The sequence below is a fragment of the Anabrus simplex genome, chromosome 2, assembly GCF_040414725.1.
Source record: "Anabrus simplex isolate iqAnaSimp1 chromosome 2, ASM4041472v1, whole genome shotgun sequence".
In the NCBI taxonomy this organism is placed as follows: Eukaryota; Metazoa; Arthropoda; class Insecta; order Orthoptera; family Tettigoniidae; genus Anabrus; species Anabrus simplex.
In genome coordinates, this window is record NC_090266.1 from 639,237,186 (window position 1) to 639,264,208 (window position 27,023).

Sequence of the window (27,023 nt, forward strand, 5' to 3'; positions counted from 1 at the left end):
TGCTATTCTGTCTCTTTAAATGAAACTGTGTTTAATAAAGTATCTTTCAACATCTAGAAACTTGGTACGACCCTAAATACATTACACAGCTGATTGGGCGAACTCTGGATATTAGAGTTTGAAAATCAACAGCATTTGCAGACAGTACAAGGGGCGTGAACTCCTCAGTTTATGTTTTTCCAGAAGCAGAAGAATAAGAAATATAAGTAAATTCTTATTTGAAATAATTGTCAGTTTTGCATTTATATTGCACTTTAGCACAAATTTTACATATTGTCAAGTTTCACATTAGAAAGTGGTTTACAGGTCGAAAAAATGAAAATATGAGTGTACAAGCCTTTTTAAGTATTTTACATAATATTGCTATTGGGAAAAAATCATTACCCCTACTTATGCTTGATGGTTGACAGAACACGATGCTTGAACTTTGTGACTTCGGGTGTTGTATTCCTCTCTGCTTTGACGCAAGTATTTATACAAGTCAGCAATGCCTCTCCTCCTTAACTTTGATTGTGCAGATTTTACTCTGTATCCAGCCCCAGAAGCAAAAGCCTAAAGAATTAATGTAAAGCGACTCAGTTTTCAGCTTGGTCAATCTCCTCAATTACAGCAAATTAGGCACACATTTGACACAGTACCTCTCATTGTTTTGACATTTCTTCCTGAAACATCCTATGTAATTTTAGAGTTAGTCCAATCTGTGTGACTACACTGAGGAAAATACAAAATATCAGTCAAATGGAAAACGAAGGTAGAAAGTAAAAGTTTCTCACCTGATCGTGGGAATTGAGGTCTGCAGCCATATACTGACCTAGGAGTTCAGGGAAAGATACTGTTGCAACCATCAGAGCAACAATGCCAGGGTACAGGAACCGACTGAAAATATGACAGCATTTATTAGTATAGATTACTAAAATAATTCGTCAAAATGAACTTGTGTACATAAATGTACACTCACTTCCATAGTTAACGGATCTCTTAGATCCACAGAAAAAGGGCACAATGATAATGTGTGCACTAAAGCGTGCTCTGACAACAATTTGACTCACAACACTGTGTTACTGATACCATGTATACAGGAAAACTGGGCACAGATTGTGGATGGCACTGACCGTGTGTGGTGTCCCCCCCCACCAGTCGCATACAGAGTGTCAATATGGGGTGTGATGACCTCGCATGGTAATACAGGATGCACATCGGCTCTCCATACTCTGGACCACGCCGTCCAGTATGGCTTGCAATAATGCATCCCATTGCTGGACAGGCACCCTTTGGAGGTCAACAGTAGTCCATGATGTGATGTTGGAGCTGCAAACCTTCAGCCTAGAGCATCCCATGCATGTACAATCAGATTTATGTCCAAGTAGTGAACTGACCTCCCTAGATGTTTGATATCCTCACGTTGCAGGTACTCGTCCACCAGGCCAGCCCTGAACCCAGGTCCATATGCACCACAAAAAAGCTGCACATACCGTCGAAAGATGTCACCCCTATAAATAGCTCCCGTAGGAAATACATGCAGTGGGGTCCAAGTAGTCCTAATATGATGCTGTCCCAAACGAGAACACTGACGCCACCATATTAGTCCCTTTCCACAATATAGGTACAGTTGTAACATGTCCGAGGAGCGTGCCAGGTGAACAGACAGCGAGATTCACTCTCCAGGATAAACTGCAACTCATCCCTGAACAAGACACTACCTGACTGTTCCTGTGTCCAATCAACATGAGAAAGATACCACATTCGAAGAGCCACAATGCATCTGACGGGTAGCCGAGAATACAGAGCAACCTCTTGAAGTTGACGATACACAGCCTGATGCAGATTTATGACCCAAAGGTGGCTGCGAGGTCTCCAACCAGTGCAGGTGCTGTACTGGTTGGACGTTTTTCTGGCACTTAAATCAAGATAATGATCCCGATGTTGGATTTTAGTACATGACCGATCTTGCCCGTACAGCCGTTGAATGTTTCCTTCCTCCTAGAACTTCTCTACTGCCATGAAATGATGCTACAGGTGACATTCACCTCCTGGCACTGACTGTGGTTAGCCTCTAATCTGCCGATGATTTGACCACATGTAATATCATCCAAATATGTTCTCTGTGCCATCCTGCTTCCCTAAAACTCAAATACTGTGTGCCAAACTACACAACATGCCCACACGGACTGTTTCAGGCACCATAATCCATCTCCTACTGAGCTGCCGGCTTTGTCACGTGTTATCAAGCCACAGCTTAGACCGCACATCACCACTATGATGCAGCGATTTTTCGTAGATCTCGAAGATCCTGTAACTTATGGGTATGAGTGAATAAATGTATAAGTGAATATATATAAATGATGTGAGTAAATAAGTTACAGGATTGTGAGTGACTGCAAAAAGACCTCTATAATGTTGAGAGATGGACAGCAGACAATAGTGTGACAGTAAACAGGATGAACAGTCAATTTGTAAGTTTCATCACAAGGAAACATCCTTACAGTTTTACTATAATTGCTATGTTGAAGGGGTGAGAGTACCTCATGGTTAATACAAGGAAAGATTTTCATTGGGGAAATCACATAAATGAGCTAGTAAATAAAGGTATGGTTCTCTGCACATGGTTATGAGAGTGTTTAGGGGCTGTAGTAAGGATGTAAAGGAGAGGGCATATAAGTCATTGGTAAGACCCCATTTAGAGTATAATTCCTGTGTATGAGACCCTCGCCAGGATTACTTGATACAAGAAATGGAAGGGATCCTAAGAAAAGCTCTACAATTTGTTCTGGGCGATTTCAGATAAATGAGTAGTATTAAGAAAATGTTGTACACTTAGAGCTGGGAAGACCTGGGAGTACGATGATGAGCTGCTTGAGTTGAGCTTTAAAAAGTACAAAAGATCATAGTCCGGAGATAATCCTGGAATTCAAGAGGACAAATTGGGGGTAAATATTCATTTGTAGGGAGAGGAATTAGGGACTGGAATAATCAAGGGAAATGTTCAATAAATGTCAAAGTTCTTTCATATCACTTAAGGAAAGGCTAGGTAAACAACTGATAGGGAATCTACCACCTGAGTGACAGCCCTAAATGCAGATCAATGATGATGATGAACTGGAGGGTTTATGAAAGCTGCACTTTAAATTGTTACCTAAGAAATTCTCATACCTAATTTTTCTGTATGCAAGAGGTATATTGTGATGACCAACATCACCTTTGTTTCATGGCTTTAGAAACAAGCTCAAGTTTAATCTTATTTAAGGATACTGGGACATAAGCGTGGCACAGTTTACACCCTTCAGTATACTCAGATCATATTTTATGTACCTCTATTTGCATGAGGGGTATGAAAATCACAACATGCAATTGAAAATGCTTTCTGAGATAAATAATCTTAATAAATATAAAGTATCACTGGCTAATTTCATAGACGGTATGGTATTTAAGAAGACCTCAATGAAAATAATATTTTACGGGTTTTGGTACAATTTATCATGAAATTCCAAAGATGGTTTAGTGTTGTGATCTGTGTAGTGTTATGGAATGAGTTGAGAGATATTTATCAAAAACTTTGATTTTAACATTTTAAAAATTCATGAACTTCACATTTTATGAAGAAAAAATATTTATGTTTGTTAATTTTTTTAATTTCTTAAGTCACTTATCAGAAAAGTAACACACTCAATATGTTAGGATGTGTGATTCTGTCATTTCAGAAAAAAAAAAATAAGGTCCTTTGAATAGAACTGTGTTATCCAAGTGCAAACTAGCAGAAAGTTTAAGTTAAAATTTTGAAATACCCTGTATGAAATTAGGCAGTGTTACATTTGATTATTTATCACTATTTTTCTTAGAAATGATTTGCTAATTATTTGTTGCAATTTTTATAACCCTCTTGTAAATGGAAGTACATTAAGTGGAATTTTGAAATGTATGTATTTACAGGTGTAAAATATGCCATGCTCACATCCATAATGCCTGTTCAGTATTTGCAGTTAGAGCTTGACCAAAACTGTTTTAGTGTAATTATCTATTAAAATTCTTATGAATATAGGTTGGTAAGTAGTTACCTCCTCTGTGAACAGTGTAACAGTTGTACAACTGCTAAAGGAGTACCAGTATTCAAGGAGAAAGTTATTTTTAAAAATCTGTAATTCAATGATATCAGAACGGAATATCCATCGATCAGGACTACACAATGAAAAATATTGTGCCTTTTGGATTTTAATCTTAAACGGTTAATTCCACTCATTTGGGGACTGTGTTTGTGCTGTCCCCATCGTATTTGGAACTCTTACACTATATACTAACATGTTTCCATGTTTCCTATACATGGCAGATGTAACCCACCCTTGTTGGGGGGGTGGTCTGGGTTACAAGGGCTGCACAAGGCTAGCAATAGTCACATGAAATAATAATAATAATAATAATAATATAATGGATATATTTTATATATATATAAATATATCATAAATATATATAAATATAATTTTTTATTATTATTATTATTATTATTATTATTATTATTATTATTATTATTATTATTATTATTCAAGAGAGACTTTCTGGCAATATCTAAGTCTGGCTTGAAAAACTATTTATTATTTTCCACATTTTTAGAAAATATGGGAATAATATTTGATACTTCAACAGAGTTGGGTGATCCATCATCGGATCTTCAAAAAGAGAGGTATCCCTTCCTATGGCTGATAAAATCATAGGAACAAGTGAGGTATTTGAAGCAATGCAAACAACAACAACAAAAAAAAATCTAGATCAATACCAAAAACGGCCAGAAACTAAAATGAATTTAACAACAAAATTCAGTCCATTAATGGTAGACAATCCTATGGAAGTCTGTTTGGAATTGAGACAGAAGACATCTTAGTCATCTCAGAAAGAACTAAATTCTGGCAATTTAGAGAAAGATATCTATGTTGATCTTACTAATCACTTAAATTAATGTGTTGTATCCATATGAATGGTCAGAAATCTTAGATGCACTATATGGAGAGGATAGTGTTAGGTATTTTTAACACTGAAGATTCATGTACAATACAGTACTTAGATCTTACAAGCAGTACAAGGAAGACAAGCATGAAGTTAAAAAACCAGATTACCTCCTCCCCTTTTTATCAGCAGTCAACACTATGACAATGAATGAGCCTTCAGGACAATGAAAGAAATTAGGACTTCTGTTAGAAGTGCTCTCTTAGGAGACTAAATGTTTAGTAACCGTATGAAACCCGCAGTCCACACTCCAACAGTTTGATCCACAACTATATGTGAAGATGTTCAGCAGATAACCTCAATTCTCAGAAAAGAGAAATGACAACAGAACCTCACCCTTATGAATCTATGATCTATGTAGAAAATGCTTCAATATTAGGCAAGTACTGGTAGTTCATATTTTCCAAGTAAAGCCCTGGACCACACTCTAAAAACCTGGTGCGTATGTCAACATGATCACCTCAGAATCATCTTTCTGGTGCGATACTGCTCTATGAAGAGGTTCCATCAATTAAGTCTGGCTATCACTTCTAAACTGAGATCATCAGAAGACTAAATGAGAGCAAATTTACTCAAAATATTGTGCAATGATTTACTCTCAAGGGAACATATGCACATGTAACACATGTACACAAAATTCAATAGAACTGGGGAGAGTAACATATAAAGTTAAATCATTTAAACTAATTGTGTCAGATATCCAGTTGAACAAGTAGCTCTGATACTGCTAGTGGACATGTGTCTCAGTATTTATAACGGCTATTCAATATAACATGCTAATAAAAAGATTGAGGAAAACCCTATAAAAGCCAGCAAACAGTACGCAGCTTATGAATTTGACACATACGTTCGCCTGGCATTAACCTACTAACATACAAAAGTTTGAGTCCGCCAAACCCTAGCGCCTGCGTTGTATTTTTCAGTGATCATGTCAACGTTTGTCCCTGAAAAAGAACATGTACGGCATCAAAAGAAAAAGGCTGTGGAAAGTCATCGTTTGCTGGTAGAAACATGTGGTGAACATGCTCCATCAATTAGAACGTGGAGATTTCAATGTGAAAGACAATGCGCTATGGTAGACCAGAAAAGTGTGAAGATGAGCAATTGTAGGCATTACTGGATGATGACCCAACTCAAACTCAATAGCAATTGGCACAAGCATTAAATGTGTCACAAGAAACAATCAGCAGACATTTACGAGCAATGGGGAAGATCAATAAACTTGGTAAATATGTCCCACATGATTTGAATAAACAGCAAATGGAAAATCGCAAAGTCACTTATGAAATGCTGCTTCAGTGCCATGAAAAAAAATAATTTCTGTATCAAACTGTAACAGGTGACAAAAAATGGATTTATTTTGAAAACTGAGAAAATCGTGGCAAAGCTGGTCCTTCAACACCAAGGCAAAATCAATTCGGCAAGAAGACCATGCTTTGTGTCTGGTGGGACCAGAGCAGTATTGAGTAATGAACTCTTGAAGCCTGGTAAAACTGTTAATGCACAATGCTATCACTAACAAATTATTAATTTATATCGCGCATTGATCGAAAGATGACTGGAATGGGCAAGAAGACATGGCAAAGTGATTTTGTTACACGTGAGCCATCTCACACAGCAAAACCAGTGAAAGACACCTTGAAATGCTTGGACGAGATATCCTTCTGCACCCGCCGTACTCTCCCGACCTGGCGCCATCTGACTATCACCTCTTAGCATCAGTGGGGCACGTGCTCGCAGAGCAGCATTTCAGCAATTATAGGAAGTTGGAACATGGTTTGACGAATGGTTTACCACAAAAGACAAGCAGTTTTTCTGGCATGGTATTCATAACTTAACTGAAAGATGGGCGAAGTGTGTAAAAGCTGATGGCCAATATTTTGAATAAACAAAAAATGAAACTCCCCTGAAAATTACACGTTTTCTTTACCACAAGAACCGGCAAAAACTTATGCATACACCTGGTAAAATGTGGGAGAGAGGAAGAATCTGAGGTTATCGGAGACAAAGACAATTTTATGTCACCTGAAAGTTATATTCTTAATTCCTGTCCAGGTTCACTGTGTGTGATAGCAACTTCCCTTCCTCCTCTGTTACCATCAAGTAGTCTGGCTCCGTGCTAACTGGTTAGCATGCTGGCCTTTGGACTAAACGGTCTGGAGTTTGATTCCCAGATGGGATGGGGATGTTTAACCTGCATTGGTTAATTCCTCTGGCTTGGGTACTGGGTGTTTGTATCATCTTCAACATTGGATTTCATCCTAGGTAGGGTCTCATCCTCACAGACGAGCAGGTTCCCCATCGGTATAAATTCTAAAAGATCTGCACCAAACCTCTCCGGAGGCCACACATCATTATTATTATTATTATTATTATTATTATTATTATTATTATTATTATTACCATCAAATATGCTAGCAGCAATTACAAATAATAACAGACAACACAGACCTCAGTTATTACCACCGTTACGATGATGGATGATGACGTGAAGCATCGCATCAACGTTGGATGGACTAAATTGGCGTTTGCTGACAGGCATCTTATGTGACAGGAGGATACCTATAAAGCTCAAAGGCAAGATGTACAAGACTGTTGTTAGGCCTTCCCTCACTTATGGCTCCAAGTGTTGGAGATGGCAAAAGAAGTATGATCAGCAAATGCGTGTAACGGAAATGCAGATGCTGCGATGGTCAGCGGATGTCATCCTCTTAGACCGAGTGTGCAACGAGCATAATGAGGATCATTTAACACGGACCCTATCAGTGAGAAATTGGAGGAGCGGCAGTTGCACTGGTACCGACAGGTACAACGTCGAGATACAGATTGATGATCATGATGATGATTGTTGTTCAAAGGGGCCAATAGCTAGGTCATCTCATACTAATGGTATGAGATGTAATGAAATGAAAATGAAAACTTCAAAGTGTATCCACCGACTAGAAGCTAAAACGAATGGTGATGAGAAAACGATCGTGAAACAAAATCAATCAATTAATACTGATCAGCATATAGGGCAGTCGCCCAGGTGGCAGATTCCCTATCTGTTGTTTTCCTAGACTTTTCTTACATGATTGCAAATAAATTGGAAATTTATTGAACATCTCCCTTGGTAAGTTATTCCAATCCCTAACTCCCCTGCCTATAAATGAATATTTACCCCAATTTGTCCTCTTGAATTCCAGCTTTATCTTCATATTGTGATCTTTCCTACTTTTAAAGACACCACTCAAACTTATTCGTCTACTGATGTCATTCCACGCCATCTTTCCACTGACAGCTTGGAACATCCCACTTATTATACATGTTATCTCATTTTCATGGTCCGTATTGAGCTGTCATATAATATTTATTCAGAACAAAAGTGTATCATCAAGAATACGTGTCCAAGGAGGAGCCATCATATTAATAGACAATAACTAGCTAAAGTGATTCAACAGTGTTAAATTCATAGTCAGTTTGTGTATCCTAGAACTTCTATTTAAGGATTAATATTGTCTCAATGCGTTCTACTTCACACTAGTAGTCATTCTAGTCAAATGGTGTAGTTTTATGTATTGTAAAAAAAGAAAATTTAAAATAAGATGAACTATATAGTTTAAATTTAAAAATAAAATATTATAATCAGAATTCTGATTGTAATTAAAGATTTTGAGTCAAGAAACTGGCTGATGATGCCCTAAATGAGGGCGAAACATGTCCCAATAACTGAATCGATGTAAACTTAAAGATTCTACTTGTAAAGAAAAATAAATTGTATTGAAAAGGTGGACACCTTCAAAAATTGTTTTGAATAAACATACCACTTAGTCGTGCAGCTCGTCTCTTTTCTCCCGAGCCTTCCCAGCCCAAACTTTGCAACATTTTTGTAACGCTACTCTTTTGTCGGAAATATTTGGATTTTTTCCAGTTCCTCAATCAAGTAATCCTGTTGAGGGTTCCATACACAGGAACCACACTCTCGTTGGGGTCTTACCAGAGACTTACATGCCCTCTCCTTTACATCCTTACTACAACCCCTGAATACCCTCATAACCATGTGCAGAGATCTGTACCCTTTATTTACAATCATATTTATGTGATTATCCCAATGAAGATTTTTGTATTTGTGGGTTGATAAATAACACAAACTGATTAGAGAATCCATGTATTTAGAGGATAAACTACAGACATGTACGGAGAAAAACAAAACTCATGGTTAGTAGTTGCAAGTCTCTGTGTGTCCACCATACTGCCAACTGTTGGGTGTGAAATCATATTAGTTACACAGAGTTTGAATACACAGCATTTCCTCCCTCTTTTAAATTGTACTAGCTATGTCTATGGTGAGAATCTTACTGGTCTGCGACGTGTGTGTGTAGATCTGCGTGGTATGACTTGGGTAGCCGGTGTAGCTGGTGTTTGGTTTTCATGAATCACTTGTGGCAACCTCTCAACTGGTGCTGCAGTAGCAGGTGCTTGGAAGAACCGAATACGTTGTGGCCTAGGTGGAATTTCGACAGGTCCATCACAGGTCAGTTCCGGGTTCTCTCTGTTCGCCCGTGTTCCTGGAAAGTGCCTAATTTGGTCGATGTGGTGCTTTATTTGTTTTCCCTGGTAGTTGATCGCATAATGTAGACCTCCAATGCGGGCTGCAATGGTACCAGGAAGCCACTTGTCCAGGTTCGGGTTGCCAGATAGTAAGTAAACAGACTGTCCTGCTTCGAGTGTGCGGAACGTCTAGTCCATTTCTGCTTTCTGTTTTTTGCAGATTCTAATGCGAACATCTTCGGGTCTCACCAGGTTGAGACGTGTCCAAATTTCTCATCTCAGAAATAGTTAAGATGGAGATTGTCCCATGGTAGAGTGCGGCGCTTTTCGGAATTGCCGAAGGAACTCGTTTAGGTTGGTCTGCAGAGTTCCCTTGGTGGTCTTCATTGTGTAGAGGGTGTCCTTCACTGTTTGGACATACCGTTCTGCTTGGCCATTAGTTGATGGATGGTACGGCGCTGTAAGCTTGTAGTACTTCACACCACTGTTCTGCAGGAAGGCCTTGAATTCTTCTGCGATGAACTGCCTACCATTGTCAGAGACGACGGTGACTGGAGTGCCGTGCGCTGTAAACAAGTCGTCCATCAGGCGATTGTTGCTGCTGCTGTCGTGGAGGTCGTCGGCTTGACCTCGAGCCACTTGCTGTAGGCGTCTACAACAATCAAAAGCATAGTGTTGGCTACTGGCCCTGCATAGTCGATGTGGATGCGTTCCTAGGGTGCCTTCGGGTACTTCCAGTGATGCTCGCAGAACTTGGATGGAGTGTGTGCATAGGTTGCGCATCTGGTGCAGGATTTTACGATCTTCTCAATGTCAGAGTCCATGCCTGGCCAAAACACGAAGGAACGTGCCATTCCCTTAATTTTGACGATTCCGAGGTGAGCTGCGTGCAGGTCATTGAGGATGGCATCTTGTAGTGCAGGCGGGACTACTACTCTGTGCTCAAACATCAAGCAGTTGGCGGTGAGTGTGTATTTTGCCTCGGGTGCCTTGAAGTCATGGCGAGTGAGATCTTGGCCACCTTCCAGAAGTTTGACAATTCTGCCAAGATTAGGGTCCTTCCTCGTCTCTCATGCGATTGTTTCGGCTTTGACAGGTAACTGCTACATCTGATGAACTGTAAATAAATCAAAATCATTGTAATCCTCTGTCTCTTCCCTCTGGTGCGGGATTGAGTTTTGGATCTTGTTGACAGTCTATGGTAGTGGTGCTCTGGAGGAGTAGTCAGCATTAGCGTTTTGCTTTGACATTTTAAAAGACACAGTATAATAGAGTGTGCGAGGTAGTTGGCATAATTGGCCATGCGACAATGCACAGGACTGGTAGTGACTTCTCTGTGTGCAGGATCTGTGTCAGGGGTTTTTGATCTGTGATCATCGTGAAGTGGCGAGCATACAGATAGTTGAAAAACTTATGTACTGCCCAGACGATAGCGAGCGCTTCCTTATCAATCTGGGGGTACCTCTGTTCCATTGCTGACATTGTCTGACAAGCGTATGTGATAGGCCGTTCGTGTCTGTTGCTTTGCCAGCAAAAGTGGTAATGCTGGATCAAACTACATAAGAACCTGCGGTGAGGTTAGAGCATCCTTGATATCCTGGTAAACCCTGTCACCCTCTGGCGTCCATATGAGAGGATCCTTTAGCGGCATGTCCCTGAGTGGTCGCTCTCTTGTTGACTGGTTGTGGATGAAGGCACTGTAATATGTCGCTTTACCCAGAAACAACTGGAGTTCTCCTGGAGTCGTAGGTTTCAGCGCATCTTGTACAGCTCGGATGTGCACGTCAGACTTATGGATGCCTGATGCATCGATCTTGTGGCCAAGAGCTTCCAGGACAGGTTCAGCAAAGCTGCACTTGGCTCGGTTGAGCTTCAGACCGTGTTGGCGAAAGCGCTCCAGTGTAGCGGTGAGGGCCTCTATCAGGTTTTCAAAACTATCGGCAAAAACAATGGTGTCATCAAAGAAACTTATGACATTTGGGAGGTTCTGCAACACAGTGTCCATTTGCAGCTGCCAGATGGCAAGGATGTTGGCTGCTCCGTAGACAGCACGAGTTGGGCGGATTAGGGCATGGTTTGGAGTGTTGAGCGTGAGGGCATGGCTCAATTCATCATCAACCTCGAGGTGAGTGTACCCATCCATGATATCCAGGTGGCAGAAAAGGGTGGTGCCATGCATCCGGTTGAACAGGTGCCCCACTTTCGGAATTGCGTGTTCATCGATGCTGATCTGTGGGTTGAGAGTAGGTTTGTAGTTACCTGTAATTCTCAACTTGCCGTTCTTCTTCATGACGACATGAGTTGTTGACGCCCACTCTGAGTATTCTACTCTCTTGTAGAAACCAGATTCGATCTTGGCATCAATTTCTCTGGCGTAGGCACCTTGCAGGGCCACAGGAACTTCACGTGCTCGGGAGAGGATAGGGGTAGCACCATCCTTCAGGTGCATCTTCGTTGGTGGGCCTGACAGCTTCCCGGGTGTATCGCTGAAGACATCCTGGTACTGGTTGAGGACGGCATCCAGTTCCTTTTGCTGGTCCAGGGACAGAGACTGTTTGACAGAGAGTTGATGGATCTGCCATGGTCTTCCAAAAAGCTGCTCGAAAGTGATCTCTCGTGCGAACTCAGAGATCCACTCTCGACCAAGGAGCATCTCAAATTCATCGTCGACGATGTAGAGGTCAAGGTTTCTGGAGGTGGTGCCAATGGTGGTGGTGACTGGTATCTTGCCGATGCAGTTAATATGGTGGCCAGTGCAGCTCGCAAAGTTGCGATCAGTCTTCTGCAGAGGAAAACTTGGTTTTATCATACCTAACCTCAATTTGCTCATCATCGAACAGGGGACACCAGTGTCGAGTTCCATCTTGACAGTGGTTTCCTCTATGTTGACATCTATCAACTGCTTCCCTGAAGACTGTATTGCTCAGACGACCTCAACTTTGTTGAAATGATGTACGGCATCGATGCTGTTGGATGGTTGCTCTTCTTCAGTCACGTGATTTGTCTTGTGCTGCTTTAGTTTGGACCTACAAACTTTAGCAATGTGACCTTTCTTGCCACACATCTGGCAATCAGCGTTGAGGAACCTGAACTGACTGTGTGGATGGTCCCCGCCACACCCAGCACACGACGATGACGATTGGTCACACGGTGTTCCTTGATTGGCTGGATGCGATCCTTGTTGAGGCCTGGGTTGGTCAGACTTCTGTTGGCGATTGATCAATTTCTCATGCTGCCATTGGCTGCCGCCCTTGCGCGACTATGGCTTTGTGTAGCCTATCCGGTTGGCTGGGTCAGGTTTTGAGGTTACGTTCGGGTTCTTAACCTTGTCAGCAGTGTTCCGGGTGGCTTCAAGTGTGCAGGCTATCTCGTACGCAGCTGTGAAGCTGTCCGTTTTTTTTTTTTTTGCAATAATTTCGTCGCACATGTCCCTCGACTCTAAACCTTTGAGCAGTTGTTCAATTAGCATGCGGTCTCAAAATTCTCCATACTCGCAGTGTGTTGCTGCTTGCCTTAATCTGAGAGTGAAGCGGGCGATTATCTCCCCTGTCCTCTGCATGACGCTCCAGAATGTTATGCTCTCTGCATTTTTATTGCGACTGGCGTCAAAATGGTCCATCAACTTCACCTGAATTTTGCCGTATGAGAGGGTTTCCGGGTCGATAGGGCTTACGAGAAACTTTAAAGCATCGCTGAGTTCAGCGCCCATGTAGACACGTGCGTACTGCGCATTCTCTTCTACTGGAACCTTACTCAGACTGAGCGCCCAGGTAAACCGCGTGAAATAGTCCCCTATGGTGGTCCCATCGGCAGCGCGATATGCTGGCATCCAGAACTGTGGTGGTCGAGGTTGTGTTGGTGGTGCTGACTCGCTCGCGGTGGCATTTTGCGCGGTGGATTCCTTGAGAGGGTTGGCGATCATTCCAGAAAGAGCCTGAAGAAATTCCACGGATACTCCTTGTGACATGTTTAAGGAGGATGGTTCACTAATTCACTGATACTCTAACACGTGTGATGTTGAACTTCGTTCGGTAGCACGTGATCGCGTTGAGGTTACGTTCCTCTCGAGTTTCACTTCACTGTCTCGCACGAGTTTCACTTCGCTATTTATGGGGTACACGCGATTTTATTTATAAATCTCACTTAGAGAGGGTCGTTCACTAATACACTAACCCGTGTGATGTCGCGCTTCGTTCGGTAGCACGTGGTCACGTTGAGGTTAAGTTTTGCGCGCAAGTTTCAGTTTACTTCACTTTTTCTTGAGTGCATGCGATGTTATATATCCATCCCACCTCTGACACCACTTTTGTATTTGTGGGTTGATAAATAACACAGACTGATTAGAGAAGCCATGTATTTAGAGCGTTGCTTACGCTATTATACAAGGCTGGGAAATGCAAGGCCTTGCTGGTCGTGAAACTGGTTCATGCTCGGGTTCGTAAAATGCATCGTTTTGCCGCAAGGTGCGCTCTTCTTAGTCATAAAATTGTGTGGGTGAAGTACTCATTCAAACATTCACGAGCATGTCAAGATGTATTTTTGTACTTTATGAGCTTTCTTGTGCAGGTGATTATAATTTAGTGACTGAAATTAACGACGTACGGTATTTACATAATTCGAATATCGGATAAACTTAAAAAAGCATGGTGTACTGTAGTGTTCCTTACTGTAAATCAAAGACCTCAAAAGGATGTGGTATTTCATTTCACAAATTTCCGAAAAACAAGGAGCCTAAAACTAAATGGTGATCGGCAGTTTGTCATCAAGGAAATAGACTGAAGTCTCTGTGGAAACCTAGCGTACATTCCACTGTTTGCAGTAGGCATTTTAAGGACTCAGATTATAGTGTAAGCACAGCAATAAAAATCCTATTTCCAAACGTCATTCCATCTGTATTTGAAGATTTTTCCCAACACAAACAATCACATACAGAAAGAAAGACCACAGAAGATGGAAATTAAGAAAATTGAACTTCATGTAGAACCAACCATATCTACAGCCAGTGAAGAGAATGACCCTCCACCTGTAATTATCAGCAAACCATTATATAAGACCACAGGCACACAGTGTTCTATTAAACTTAAACTATACTGCAATAAAGTAGGCTTGAAACTCAAAAGAATAGTCAGAAAATGTAGGAAACAAAGGGCACTTGTAATGAAGGGGAAAAAAATATTACCGGTACCACTTTAAAAGAAAGGGTGCATCAAATCAAAAATGAAAAATATCAACATGGACTTGACAGTCAACTAAATAAAATTACAGGACTAGCTGAACAAGGTGATTTGGAGCAGATTCAAGCTTTTTGTAAACAAAAGTGTAATTTCACAGGGAATACTATAAAGGTCTGTAGCTCATCAAAGGCTACTGGTTCCTATGATCTTTAGATACTTTGCACCTATTACACCAAAAACTTTTATATTGGCCATTCCAGAGGAGAGACAGGAATTACTCCCTTGGTACGAGCTTGTCTGATTACAGAAAATAATTCCTTACAGCATGATAATGAAAAGGTAGATTCTATAATCATAGATGAGATGGCAATAAAATCTAAGCTGGTCTATGACAGGAATTTGGATAAGCTTCTTGGAATGACTTACGTAGAGGGAGATGCTGTCGGTATTGAAGATAAGCTTGCTAATAAATTGCTCTGCATTACGTTCAAATATGTTTTCACCCATTACAGGATTCCTGTGTCATACTATTTTACACACAGCCTGACAGGAGATCAACTAGCCAAATTAACACACGAGACCTTACAGGCTGTTAAAGATTGTGTACTCCAAGTCGTTCGAATTGTGACAGACAATTGTCAAGTGAATGTGGCCATGTTTCACTCCTTGTGTGGAAAGGAGGCAGACTTTGTACATCAACTTCAGCACCCATTAGATCCCAGCAGTCCTATTTTTTTCAGTTTTGACACTGGCCATATTTAAAGAAATGTAAGTTCACAACACGTGAGCAGGAATTTTAAAGTAAATGGTAACCTGGTAACTGCAGAACATGCGAACAAGCTGTATCACCTGAAAAAAGATTGGTAGTGAAACCTGTGCAGAAATTAACTAGGAAAATAGTATAGGTACCCTACAAATTTGAAAAACTTGAATGCTGCAAGGGCTAAAGTAATATTCTCAACAGACACAATTTCTGGACTAAGAATTTTGGAAAAAGTAAGCCCAGAAGAAGTCGGTACCAGGAACAGCTTCAATGAAACCATAAATTTTCTTGAAATGTTTCAAACATGGCATGATATTCACGATTGTTTGCACTATTACAACAAAAATGGATGATAAGCAACATTCAGAATATGTGGGTTCTCTGTAAGTATCATAATTAGCCGTACATTAGCGAATTTTCACAAGCACTTGTCACAAGACCCATGCTGAACATAAGAAGACATTCAAAACTTATGTCTAAGAAAGGCGGACCTAGCAGGAGAACTGAAAACTAAATTCTGTGACCCCACATCTCATTGCTCATTTCCCAGCCTTGTATAATAGTGTAAGCAACGATTTAGAGGATAAACTACAGACATATACGCCCTCTACTATGACTGCACTAATTATGCCTTCTCATTCGCCCAGTCACACATGTAAACGAGCGAACATGGCGTAGTTACCAATTCAGATGCTTGGAGTCTGCTTGACGAGACACACTCTGTGAGCATTTCTAAGAGTGCTGGTGTAATTTGAGCCTGTGTTTACCTTATTTGGATTGTTTCTTTGGTTGTGAACCGTCTTAATGTGTATGTACATAATATTGTTTACTGCTGTGTGCCTTAATGTAAGATGAAAAGCAGATCAGGAAGTGGGATTTCTTTTCATGAATTTCCTCTCAACGAGCAACAACGTCATAAATGGCTGAATGTTATTTCAAGAAAGGATTTCTCGCCGAATTTCAATTTGAGATCATTGAAACAATATGTTTGTCACATTGAATAAATCCACACTTTCACGCTACGTAGGAGATATAAACTGCAAGACTGGAATAACACACTTAGTAAAGGAGCGCCTCTTGGCAGAAAGTCAGTGCCTAAATGAAGCAGAGAGATTCTGATTGTTGGTAGTCCATCGAACAGCAGATGTTATATGACAAGAAACTCGACACTTTCTTTCAACAGAGAAATAGTTCATTCCATGTTGAGCGAATAAAAACTACTCAAAATGACTGTCATGCAAGCGAAAGTAGAAATCGAATGACCCTAGTCAATAACATTTTCTGTTTTATAATTTCTGCTTTGACTACAAAATAAAGGTTACGGCAGCCTTTTTCTTCTTTAAGAGGCTTTTAGGTACAGAGCTACATACTTTAACACTCAAAACAATAAAGGAAGTCGAAGCTTGCAGTTTTTTGTGTTGCACATTGTGAGTGATAATCGTAAGACTAATGTTAGCAGGCTAAGAAGAAAGTCTTCTTTAAAACACATTAACCGAAGATCTGTCATCCTGTTGATAGTGAAATGCCTCTTCTTGCTTTCAACAAATGGCACATTCTGAAAAGTAAGGAATTCATTACTCAAGAAATCTATGTTTGATGGTTCCCAGGATATAAACGGTGATTTTATCAAGAAACTGTATCAGATGCAATCAAATGAAACTGTGAAACCAGTTCATTTTTCTTACATGCAAAACATCTAGCCGTCTATGTTTAAGAAAATGAATGTGCGGCGCAAGAAAGATATTTTCGCGACTGAAGTAATAACAGCCCTAGAATATTTAAAGACCATTCGTATACAGATATGCACAATTTTTTAATACAGGTACCACTGTCAAATACATATTATTGATAAAAAGTTGATTTGACATGTGTGTCAGTAGCACAAATGTAGCAACATTGCAGCCGGACAAGATGCTTAATTCTTTTGACAAGACCAAGGTGTTCAACAGTGCTAATGGACTTGATTTATGAAAGAGATTAAAACAGCAGGTTGCAGTACCCATCTGACTTGCCACTGTGGATTTTGAAAGTTATTCATGATTTTGTATTGAAAGCACAACCATTTGTGCATAAAAATCCTGTTGCATCTATGAGTGACTATTTATAGTGCCTGTGTTGCGTGATTGTCCTCACTCCAGTTGTCCTGAAATTGGACATTTGTAGTTATTGAGTGAAGTTATTTGCGAGTGTGCTATTCCTGTATTCTTAAATAACATAGCCACATAAATAACATAGATCTTTGAAAGATTTGAACGTGAGAACGCGAAACACTTAAAGAGAAAAGCGTGTGAAATTATTTATTTCCTACATTATTTACTACTTACCGTTAATATTATTTTGTACGGTTTTTCTGCTGCAGAGGGGTACATTCTTCACTGAATTTCTTTACTAAGGTGTAAGGTGTGATTCAAATATGTTTATTGAGTGATTTACTATATATTTGAACAGAAATATATAAAGCACTTAACGTGTGCTGTAATGAACAATCGTGTTTCAATGCCAGCAAAGCAGCGCTCGGTGGTAAAAATGGGAACTAGGCCCATATTGCTCATATTGCTGCATTGGGAAGGCGTATTAGCGCAGTCATAGTAGAGGGCGATGGTAGTTGCAAGTCTCTCTGTGTCCACCATACTGCCAACTGTTGAGTGTGAAATTGCATTAGTTACACAGAGTTTGAATACACAACAAAGATCTTTCCTTATATTAACACCTAGGTACTTACAATGATCCTCAAATTACAAATTATCAAATTACTGAGACAGAGGCAATTGCTTCTAGGGAAGCTGAATGATGTCTTTGTGAAACGGTAAGTTTCCTGGAAGTTCTCTCATCTCACATGGCTTAAAACCAATAAGAATATCATGTCCGTTAGTGAAGTCATTCAGAAGAAAAAATCCCCATTATTATTATTATTATTATGATTATTATTATTATTATTATTATTATTATTTTACAAAATTGTGATATAATTTAAGGATGGAAGACAAAAAATACCCATCAAGTACGTACCACTTACACATTTGTGTTTCCATTTTCTGGAATGCAACAGGAAAATGAGAAAGATGAGTTAGTGTGTACACTATTCACATGTTTATCAGTAACATTTTAGTAGTGACAATATGTTCAATAAATAAATAAAAAAACACATAAATTTAACATATTTAAGGAGCAAAGTAATGAATGTCAGCAATGTTAAACAAGAACTGCAAATCCTCTGGAAGGGGCAGTTCTAGAGTAAGTCATATACATACTGTGAATGATCAAGATAAACAACAGAGTACAGAAGGCCAACAGTTTTACTGCTAGCTATGTCAAAAAGATAAATTTGTCTGAGAAGGCCAAGCCATAAATTTACCATGTGTTAATCCTGTCCATTCTAAAACATGAACATGATCAAAGAAGCAGAATATAACCCTCAGAAATGAAAATCCTGCAAATATTAGTCAATAAAACTAGGAGAGAATGTCTCGAATAGAGCTGAAAGCTATTAGAGATGACAGATGAGAGCCGCTCAAAGTCATATTGTTACCTTGTATGTATAGACAAAGAAAGAAAACAAATATTTAAGCCTAAACTGAAAAGAAAATGTGTCTGTGGCTGGAATGGGAGAATGGGAGCAGAAGGTCAGTAAAATTACAAGGTGCTGATAGAAAGAGTACGAGGAAGTAGGGCGACTGGTGCAGGATAAAACTGGGTATGGAGTGTCGTCGAGAGGTAGGAAGTTCGTGGACACATTTTAACATCGTAAAAAGCATTTTGTTCTTGTTTTGTTCCTGAATGGAGGAGGAAAAGACCCTCTTAATTTGTTAGCTGAAGAGAAACAATTTTTAAGTGAAAATTCCACCTGGAGATCTACCAGGATTTGAACCTGGGTGGAATGCCGATAGCTAAGCTAATGCACTAATTTCTAAGCCATTCTATAAATTGCAATTACAAAATACTTTTGCAACAAGTAGGTAATAAGTAAAATTACAATTACTTCACAGAACTCTGGTCTTTAGGAACTCTCTGACTTTTTTCCTGCATGGGTCTGGAATGATACAAAATTTGCAAGGAAATGTGTATTTTTTAAGTGCAGAGACATTAACCCTAGAACACTAACCCTTCATAAATTTTACGATGGTAGGTAGCAGAACGGTATAGTTTATTGCCTTACGCGCATAGTCAATAAAACTAGGAGAGAATGTCTCGAATAGAGCTGAAAGCTATTAGAGATGACAGATGAGAGCCGCTCAAAGTCATATTGTTACCTTGTATGTATAGACAAAGAAAGAAAACAAATATTTAAGCCTAAACTGAAAAGAAAATGTGTCTGTGGCTGGAATGGGAGAATGGGAGCAGAAGGTCAGTAAAATTACAAGGTGCTGATAGAAAGAGTACGAGGAAGTAGGGCGACTGGTGCAGGATAAAACTGGGTATGGAGTGTCGTCGAGAGGTAGGAAGTTCGTGGACACATTTTAACATCGTAAAAAGCATTTTGTTCTTGTTTTGTTCCTGAATGGAGGAGGAAAAGACCCTCTTAATTTGTTAGCTGAAGAGAAACAATTTTTAAGTGAAAATTCCACCTGGAGATCTACCAGGATTTGAACCTGGGTGGAATGTCGATAGCTAAGCTAATGCACTAATTTCTAAGCCATTCTATAAATTGCAATTACAAAATACTTTTGCAACAAGTAGGTAATAAGTAAAATTACAATTACTTCACAGAACTCTGGTCTTTAGGAACTCTCTGACTTTTTTCCTGCATGGGTCTGGAATGATACAAAATTTGCAAGGAAATGTGTATTTTTTAAGTGCAGAGACATTAACCCTAGAACACTAACCCTTCGTAAATTTTACGATGGTAGGTAGCAGAACGGTATAGTTTATTGCCTTACGCGCATAGTCAATAAAACTAGGAGAGAATGTCTCGAATAGAGCTGAAAGCTATTAGAGATGACAGATGAGAGCCGCTCAAAGTCATATTGTTACCTTGTATGTATAGACAAAGAAAGAAAACAAATATTTAAGCCTAAACTGAAAAGAAAATGTGTCTGTGGCTGGAATGGGAGAATGGGAGCAGAAGGTCAGTAAAATTACAAGGTGCTGATAGAAAGAGTACGAGGAAGTAGGGCGACTGGTGCAGGATAAAACTGGGTATGGAGTGTCGTCGAGAGGTAGGAAGTTCGTGGACACATTTTAACATCGTAAAAAGCATTTTGTTCTTGTTTTGTTCCTGAATGGAGGAGGAAAAGACCCTCTTAATTTGTTAGCTGAAGAGAAACAATTTTTAAGTGAAAATTCCACCTGGAGATCTACCAGGATTTGAACCTGGGTGGAATGCCGATAGCTAAGCTAATGCACTAATTTCTAAGCCATTCTATAAATTGCAATTACAAAATACTTTTGCAACAAGTAGGTAATAAGTAAAATTACAATTACTTCACAGAACTCTGGTCTTTAGGAACTCTCTGACTTTTTTCCTGCATGGGTCTGGAATGATACAAAATTTGCAAGGAAATGTGTATTTTTTAAGTGCAGAGACATTAACCCTAGAACACTAACCCTTCATAAATTTTACGATGGTAGGTAGCAGAACGGTATAGTTTATTGCCTTACGCGCATGCGTGCCTGCCGCCATTTTGTGTAGCTGATTTTCTTGAGCAGTTATTGACTGTGCCATGTGCGATTGTTGATGTCTTTGCTCATTCTTGTAATAATTGGGTGGGTGTCGTCATACTGACGAACGGTTAGTGATAGTGTGAACTTGCAAGTATAATGTGTCTTCATGCCTTTTTTACATTTATACTTATTTTATTTATTTTCTTGGTAGTTTTGGTTTCTTTCCAATGTAAATAACCCACATTCATAATTTTAAGGGTTTATTTGTATATGTTGCGTTATAAAATTCATTTCTTATAAAACGTGTTCATTTAATATTTTGTGTGTGTCAAGTTTTCTATAAGTTATTTAATAAATAATCACATAAAATTATTTAATATATAAGTATTTTGATTTATGTTAAGTTTACGACACTATAGGAACTCTAAATGACCAAAATCTTGCCAAGTATAAGCTGTTACGTAGAAAATATAACAATTATAAATTGGAGTAGTCAAATTTACGAAGGTTTTGTAATAATGTGTGGCAAAATAGGGTTAGTGTTCTAGGGTTAACTGCCAGTTAATCCTTTTCCAGTGGCATGATACCTTGGAACTTTCAAAATGATCTTTCCCCATTATTTTTATTTTAGTAAGTGACTTTTAGTGTTTCAAATAATTTGCCATTTATTGGTACAGTACATTAAAAAGTAATTAGTTCTTAAAATTCTTATGATGATGATTACTGAAAAGATTCCCTACATCAGCCTTAAAGGAATATCTGTGTTTAATTTTAAGAACATCCTCATCATTGATGGATATTGTAGGATAAGTACAATGTCGTTGAAATTAGTGGTGATGTAAGAAAGCGCCTCATTCCGGGGCTGTAATAGAACTGAGAAAGTTATCTCAGTAGTCACTTATTTTTTCTCATTTCCACTTTCATGCAATGTATATCAATTACTAGAATGTAAGGATTACAATTTTATTTCAAGAAGTAAATATATTATGAGTAAGAACTGAATTTTGTAAAAGAAATGATTACAAGTAAAAATTACAACGTAAGTATACGTTACAAGTAATTCAATTACTTTTACTCTGTTACTTCCTAACTCTGAATACAAGTGTGAGAGAACACTGCGTAACTCCTAGCTACAGCCTCTTGTACAAGTCAGAGAAATAGAACATACAGTTCACCTGTCATGATAATTACTTTCTCTGCAGGAAGTTGGTCATCTCTTTGTTGCGCCTCATGAAGAGAACGTATTGTCTGTGCATGAAGACGTATGCTGCTCCACCCAAGCCGGACATGGCTCTGAAAAAAGAAAAAGAAAATAAGAAAAAACCCACAGGGATCTGCACATTTTAAGCTTTCAAGGCCTCATTGCACTTCAAATATTTCAAGTATTATACCATTTAGCTCCATCACAATAACGATTTTCACAACATCTGCAATTTAATTAACCAACCACCATATATGCTACAGAGCTCATTACTGAAGACATTTTAAGTGAAACTTCCTGGTATTATTTTCTTTGGGAAAATGAGCACTAATGATCTGTGAAACTGGATAACATTCTGAAGATGTAAATATCCCATTAATTCTTTAATTTAGGAGGTTTGCCAAGTTGTACTTCTCCTTAAAACAATCACTGTTCTGTACAGACATTCTGTGTCACTGAAGTGTTCTCTAGTGGTGGTTCTTACCCAACAACAATCTACATTGGTGGGAGAGTTATGTCCTCCAGGTGCTTTCCTAATATGTTGCCTAAACATTACCAGTTCTCTTTGAATGTACTGCCTAGGTCACCATTTTTTCACGACAGCTTCTGTTAAGAGGCGACACTGATAGTAGAGTTCAATCTCCTCAACCTCTGATTCTGAGGTTTGAGTCATGTTCCATAGAGATGGCATGTTTTAATAATCCTGACCATAATTTATATATGTTGCATACCTTTAATGTTCAGTTAGTCTATTCTTTATGGCTCAATCTATTTGTTAACTGTAGATCTGAATTTCTGAAGCTTCCAAATGACTTCAGTCTTCAGTGATATCTCCAACTCTGGGAATATTCTTCATGAATACCGAGCTCGTTAGCTGCAGTCACTTAAGTGCGGCCGGTATCCAGCATTCGGGAGATAGTAGGTTCGAACCCCACTGTTGGCAGCCCTGAAAATGGTTTTCCGTGGTTTCCCATTTTCACACCAGGCAAATGCTGGGCTGTATCTTAATTAAGGCCACGGCCACTTCCTACCCACTCCTAGCCCTTTCCTATCCCATCATCGCCATAAGACCTATCTGTGTCAGTGCGACGTAAAAGCAGGTTGTAATAATAATAATAATAATAATAATAATAATAATAATAATAATAATAATAATAATAATAATAATAATAATAATAATTTCTGAAGGCCATTCACAAAAAATCTGCAAAGAACAGGTATCATGAACTAAGTTTGGATTCAGAAATGCAGTCGGCACATGGTATTACTTCAGTGATGCAGGGACATGAACTGTGACATCAAAAGTTGCTTCATAGACTATTGGAAGGCCTTCAGTAGAGTACGACATAAGATGATTGAAATATTAAAGAACAATGGCTTGCATGACAAAGATCTGAGAATTATTACCGACTTGTACTGGAACCAATCTGCTTCTGTAAAACTGGTTGGCGAGGACATTGAAAGTATAAATATTCTTAACGAAGTCGGACAGAGTTGCATACTATCTCCATTAATATTCAACATTTATTGCAAATACATCTTCAAGGAAGCTTTGGAAGATGTGGAGATGGAAATCCTCTTGAATGGTGAACAGATTAACAACATCTGCTATGCAGATAGCTGGTAAAGTTTTCAGTTCCCTGTAGAATGAGTGACACACGTCAGTCACAAATACTGTATTGACATCAGTGTAAACATAACAAAGTTAATGGTCATCCTCTCTCTCCCATGGCACTACAGCTCTAATGGGCCTTGGCCTACTAAGCGCCCACTGCTCACCCTGAAGGAAAACAGATTACGAGGCAACACATGGTTGGTGTGACGAATCCTCTCGGCTGTTAGTCTTAGCTTTGTAGACCAGGGCTGCTACCTTGCTGACAGATAGATCCACAATTAATTGTTCTAACATAGGCCGAGTTGAAATCGAACAAGCCCTCTGATTCAGGTAAAAATTCCTGACCTGGCCGGGAATCAAATCCAGGGCTTCTGGATAAGAGGCAGGCTCTCTGCTGTGAGGCCAGCTAATGCAGGTCAGTATAATCAATATCCCCACATCTTGAACATGTACACAAATATACTGGGTGTCCACAATTAAAATGACCGTGTTTAGCGCAGCAGAGAACAGGCTGTAATGATCGTAGAAGTCTGAAATTTTGTAGATATGCTAACTAAGCCATGTTCTTGTGAATTATCCCACAAGAATTATTAGTTCCGGGCCTTGCCACCAGGCAAAAATATTGCACTCTATGCTGTCAGAACATGCAATATTCCATAACTCTGAAGTCAGAATATTCTTCCGGTGGAATTGCACTGTGTCAGTTGCTTGGTGATGCATGTTGTTTCCTTTTGTAAAGTGAATGATTGTTGAAACTTAAGAAAGTCAAACTTTTCTGTGTGAAACATAATGGCTATTGAGAAGAGAGACTGTGCACTGTTAGTGAAGTTCTTTTACCAGAATGGCACTAATAGCAATGCTGCATTTCACTAATATTGCCAACATATTAAAATAAATTCAAGGAAACAGGTGAATTAGGTGTCATACCAAAGAGAGGATGGCGGCCCATCTCCATGGATGTTGTTGACGAAGTCTCTGCCTGATCTAAAGGCTAGCATACAATGACATGTCACTCTGTTTTCACCCGATATGCTGCGGACAACTGTCGACCATGCCGTATTACAGGTACGGATGTTGCTGAGTTGGGAAGATGTACTGAACAGTGTTTGTAACCATAAATACCAATAAATATGCCAGAACCACCGTTATCATGTGTCTCATCTTTCCTACCATTTTTCTGAGACTGATTACAATGCCTCATTTTTGCCTGGTGGCAATACTTTGAACAAATAACTTCTGTGGTATAATTCATGTGTGCATTGTTTAGTTAGCAACCTATGAAATTTCAGACTCGTACGATCATTACAGCCCATGCTGTGTCACCCCGAACACCGTCAGTTTAAATGTGGACACCCAGTACATATCTCTGAAGAGGTAAAATTTTGCATAGAGATAACCAGGCTACCTTCAATTAAATGAGAAACCTCTTCAGGAGCCATGAAATAACAAAGAACACAATGGTTAGACTTTTTCACTGTTTCATTGTTCTCTTTCATGGCTTTGAATGTGGACATTGACTGAGACTTTTAGCAAAATATTCTAGGCTTTTGTGCAGTGGCTGTGGTTGTTGAGAGAATTGCAGATGGACTATGTGAAAAACAACAAAATTCTACAGAGAATGAAGAAAGACGAGGAAGTACAGGCCACTGTGAAAACAAGGAAACTCCAATACCTTGATCATATTATGTGGAATAGAAGCAGATACCACCTCCTGCAATCCATTCTTCATAGGAAGATACCAGGAAAGAGAAGTGATGGGAGAAGAAAGATACCTGAGAACCTGGATACTGAATGCAACCAAAGAGTAGTGATTGACTGGAGAGACACTGCTATGATGGTAGGCCAGAATGGAAAGAGACCAAAAGAAGAAAGGTGAAACCTGATCACATAAGAGAGAGAGAGAGAGAGAGAGAGAGAGAGAGAGAGAGAGAGAGAGAGCATACAGTGAACTCCAAGCTGATCAGTGACAAGTATGAGAACTTCCAGATTCTACAGCGAATTGATGTTCAGAACCTGATTCCTTTTACGGCACACAATGTTATAGCAGCCTCAACTCTTATCTCTTGTGTATATGGATGCTCTTTTTTCCTCTTCATGCCAAGTATACCCCAACCCCCTAATTTAATTACAATATTTAGTATCCGCTTATACTATAAAGGTACATCATACAGATACTCATGTTAATAGAACGTTGAGAAATTCACAAAGGCTCTTTTTATAACAATACTGGCTGCAGGATTTTGGAAGCTAATACTCACCCAATAAATGCGAAGACTATTAACTCTTGAGGATCAAATGGGAAGTCCATGGTAAAATTTGTTGCAAAAACAGCCCTCACTGTATCTGAAAGGAGTAAAATATCTATTAAACCTAAATGAAATTTACCTACATCAGTTATGTTATTAACTTTTCATGTAAAGCTCATAGGAGATTCAGTTTGGAAGCTACAGACAAAAGTTTTCATGTGAGGCACAACTTGTGGGATTTCAGTAGGACATATCAGATCAGTTGGATTCAGGAGGCCAGTTAGATTGCATAGCAATAGATCTCTCCAAAGCCTTTGATAGAGTGGGACATGGAATATTATTAAAGAAATTGGAGGGAATAGGATTGGACATAAGGGTTAGACGTTGGATAAAAACATTTCTAAATTCAAGGGTTCAGAAAATCAAAGTAGGAAATAATGTATCACAGGAAGAGAAAGTTTGGAAGGGAATTGCACAGGGTAGTATAATCGGTCCGTTACTTTTCTTAATATACGCAAATGATTTAGGGAACAATATAAAATCAAAAATAAGATTGTATGCAGATGATATAATTGTTTATAGGGAAATAAATAACATTGAGGATTGTTCAGAATTAAAAAGGGACATTGAGAGTATCCAACAATGGGTTGAAGAAAATAATATGAAGGTTAATGGAGGCAAATCAACGGTTACAACAATTACAAACAGGAGCTTTAAAACTGAATTTAAATGTAATTTGGATGAGGTAGTTATCCCAAAAGATGACAAGTGCAAATACTTAGGTGTGAGATCTGAAAGTAATTTGCACTGGAAGGGTCATGTTGACGACATTGTTGGGAAAGCATATAGATTGTTACATGTGATAATGAGGCTACTTAAAGGATGCAACAAGGAATTAAAA

At 39.1% G+C, this 27,023-nt stretch overlaps 1 protein-coding gene across 2 annotated transcripts in view; it reads right to left on the minus strand.

The window, feature by feature from the left end:
• Positions 1–27,023, minus strand: part of ClC-a (chloride channel protein 2) — a 625,116-nt gene that overhangs the window by 215,827 nt on the left and 382,266 nt on the right. Inside the window, exons 7-9 of one of the 2 annotated variants that reach the window (XM_067141103.2) lie at positions 26,135–26,213; positions 22,252–22,353; positions 774–876 (exon numbers count right to left, since the gene is read on the minus strand). In XM_067141103.2, coding sequence (XP_066997204.1) covers positions 774–876; positions 22,252–22,353; positions 26,135–26,213 — 284 coding nt within the window. Of the gene's footprint in view, positions 1–773; positions 877–22,251; positions 22,354–26,134; positions 26,220–27,023 lie in introns of both variants that reach the window. The other variant, XM_067141101.2, reaches the window with a different exon arrangement.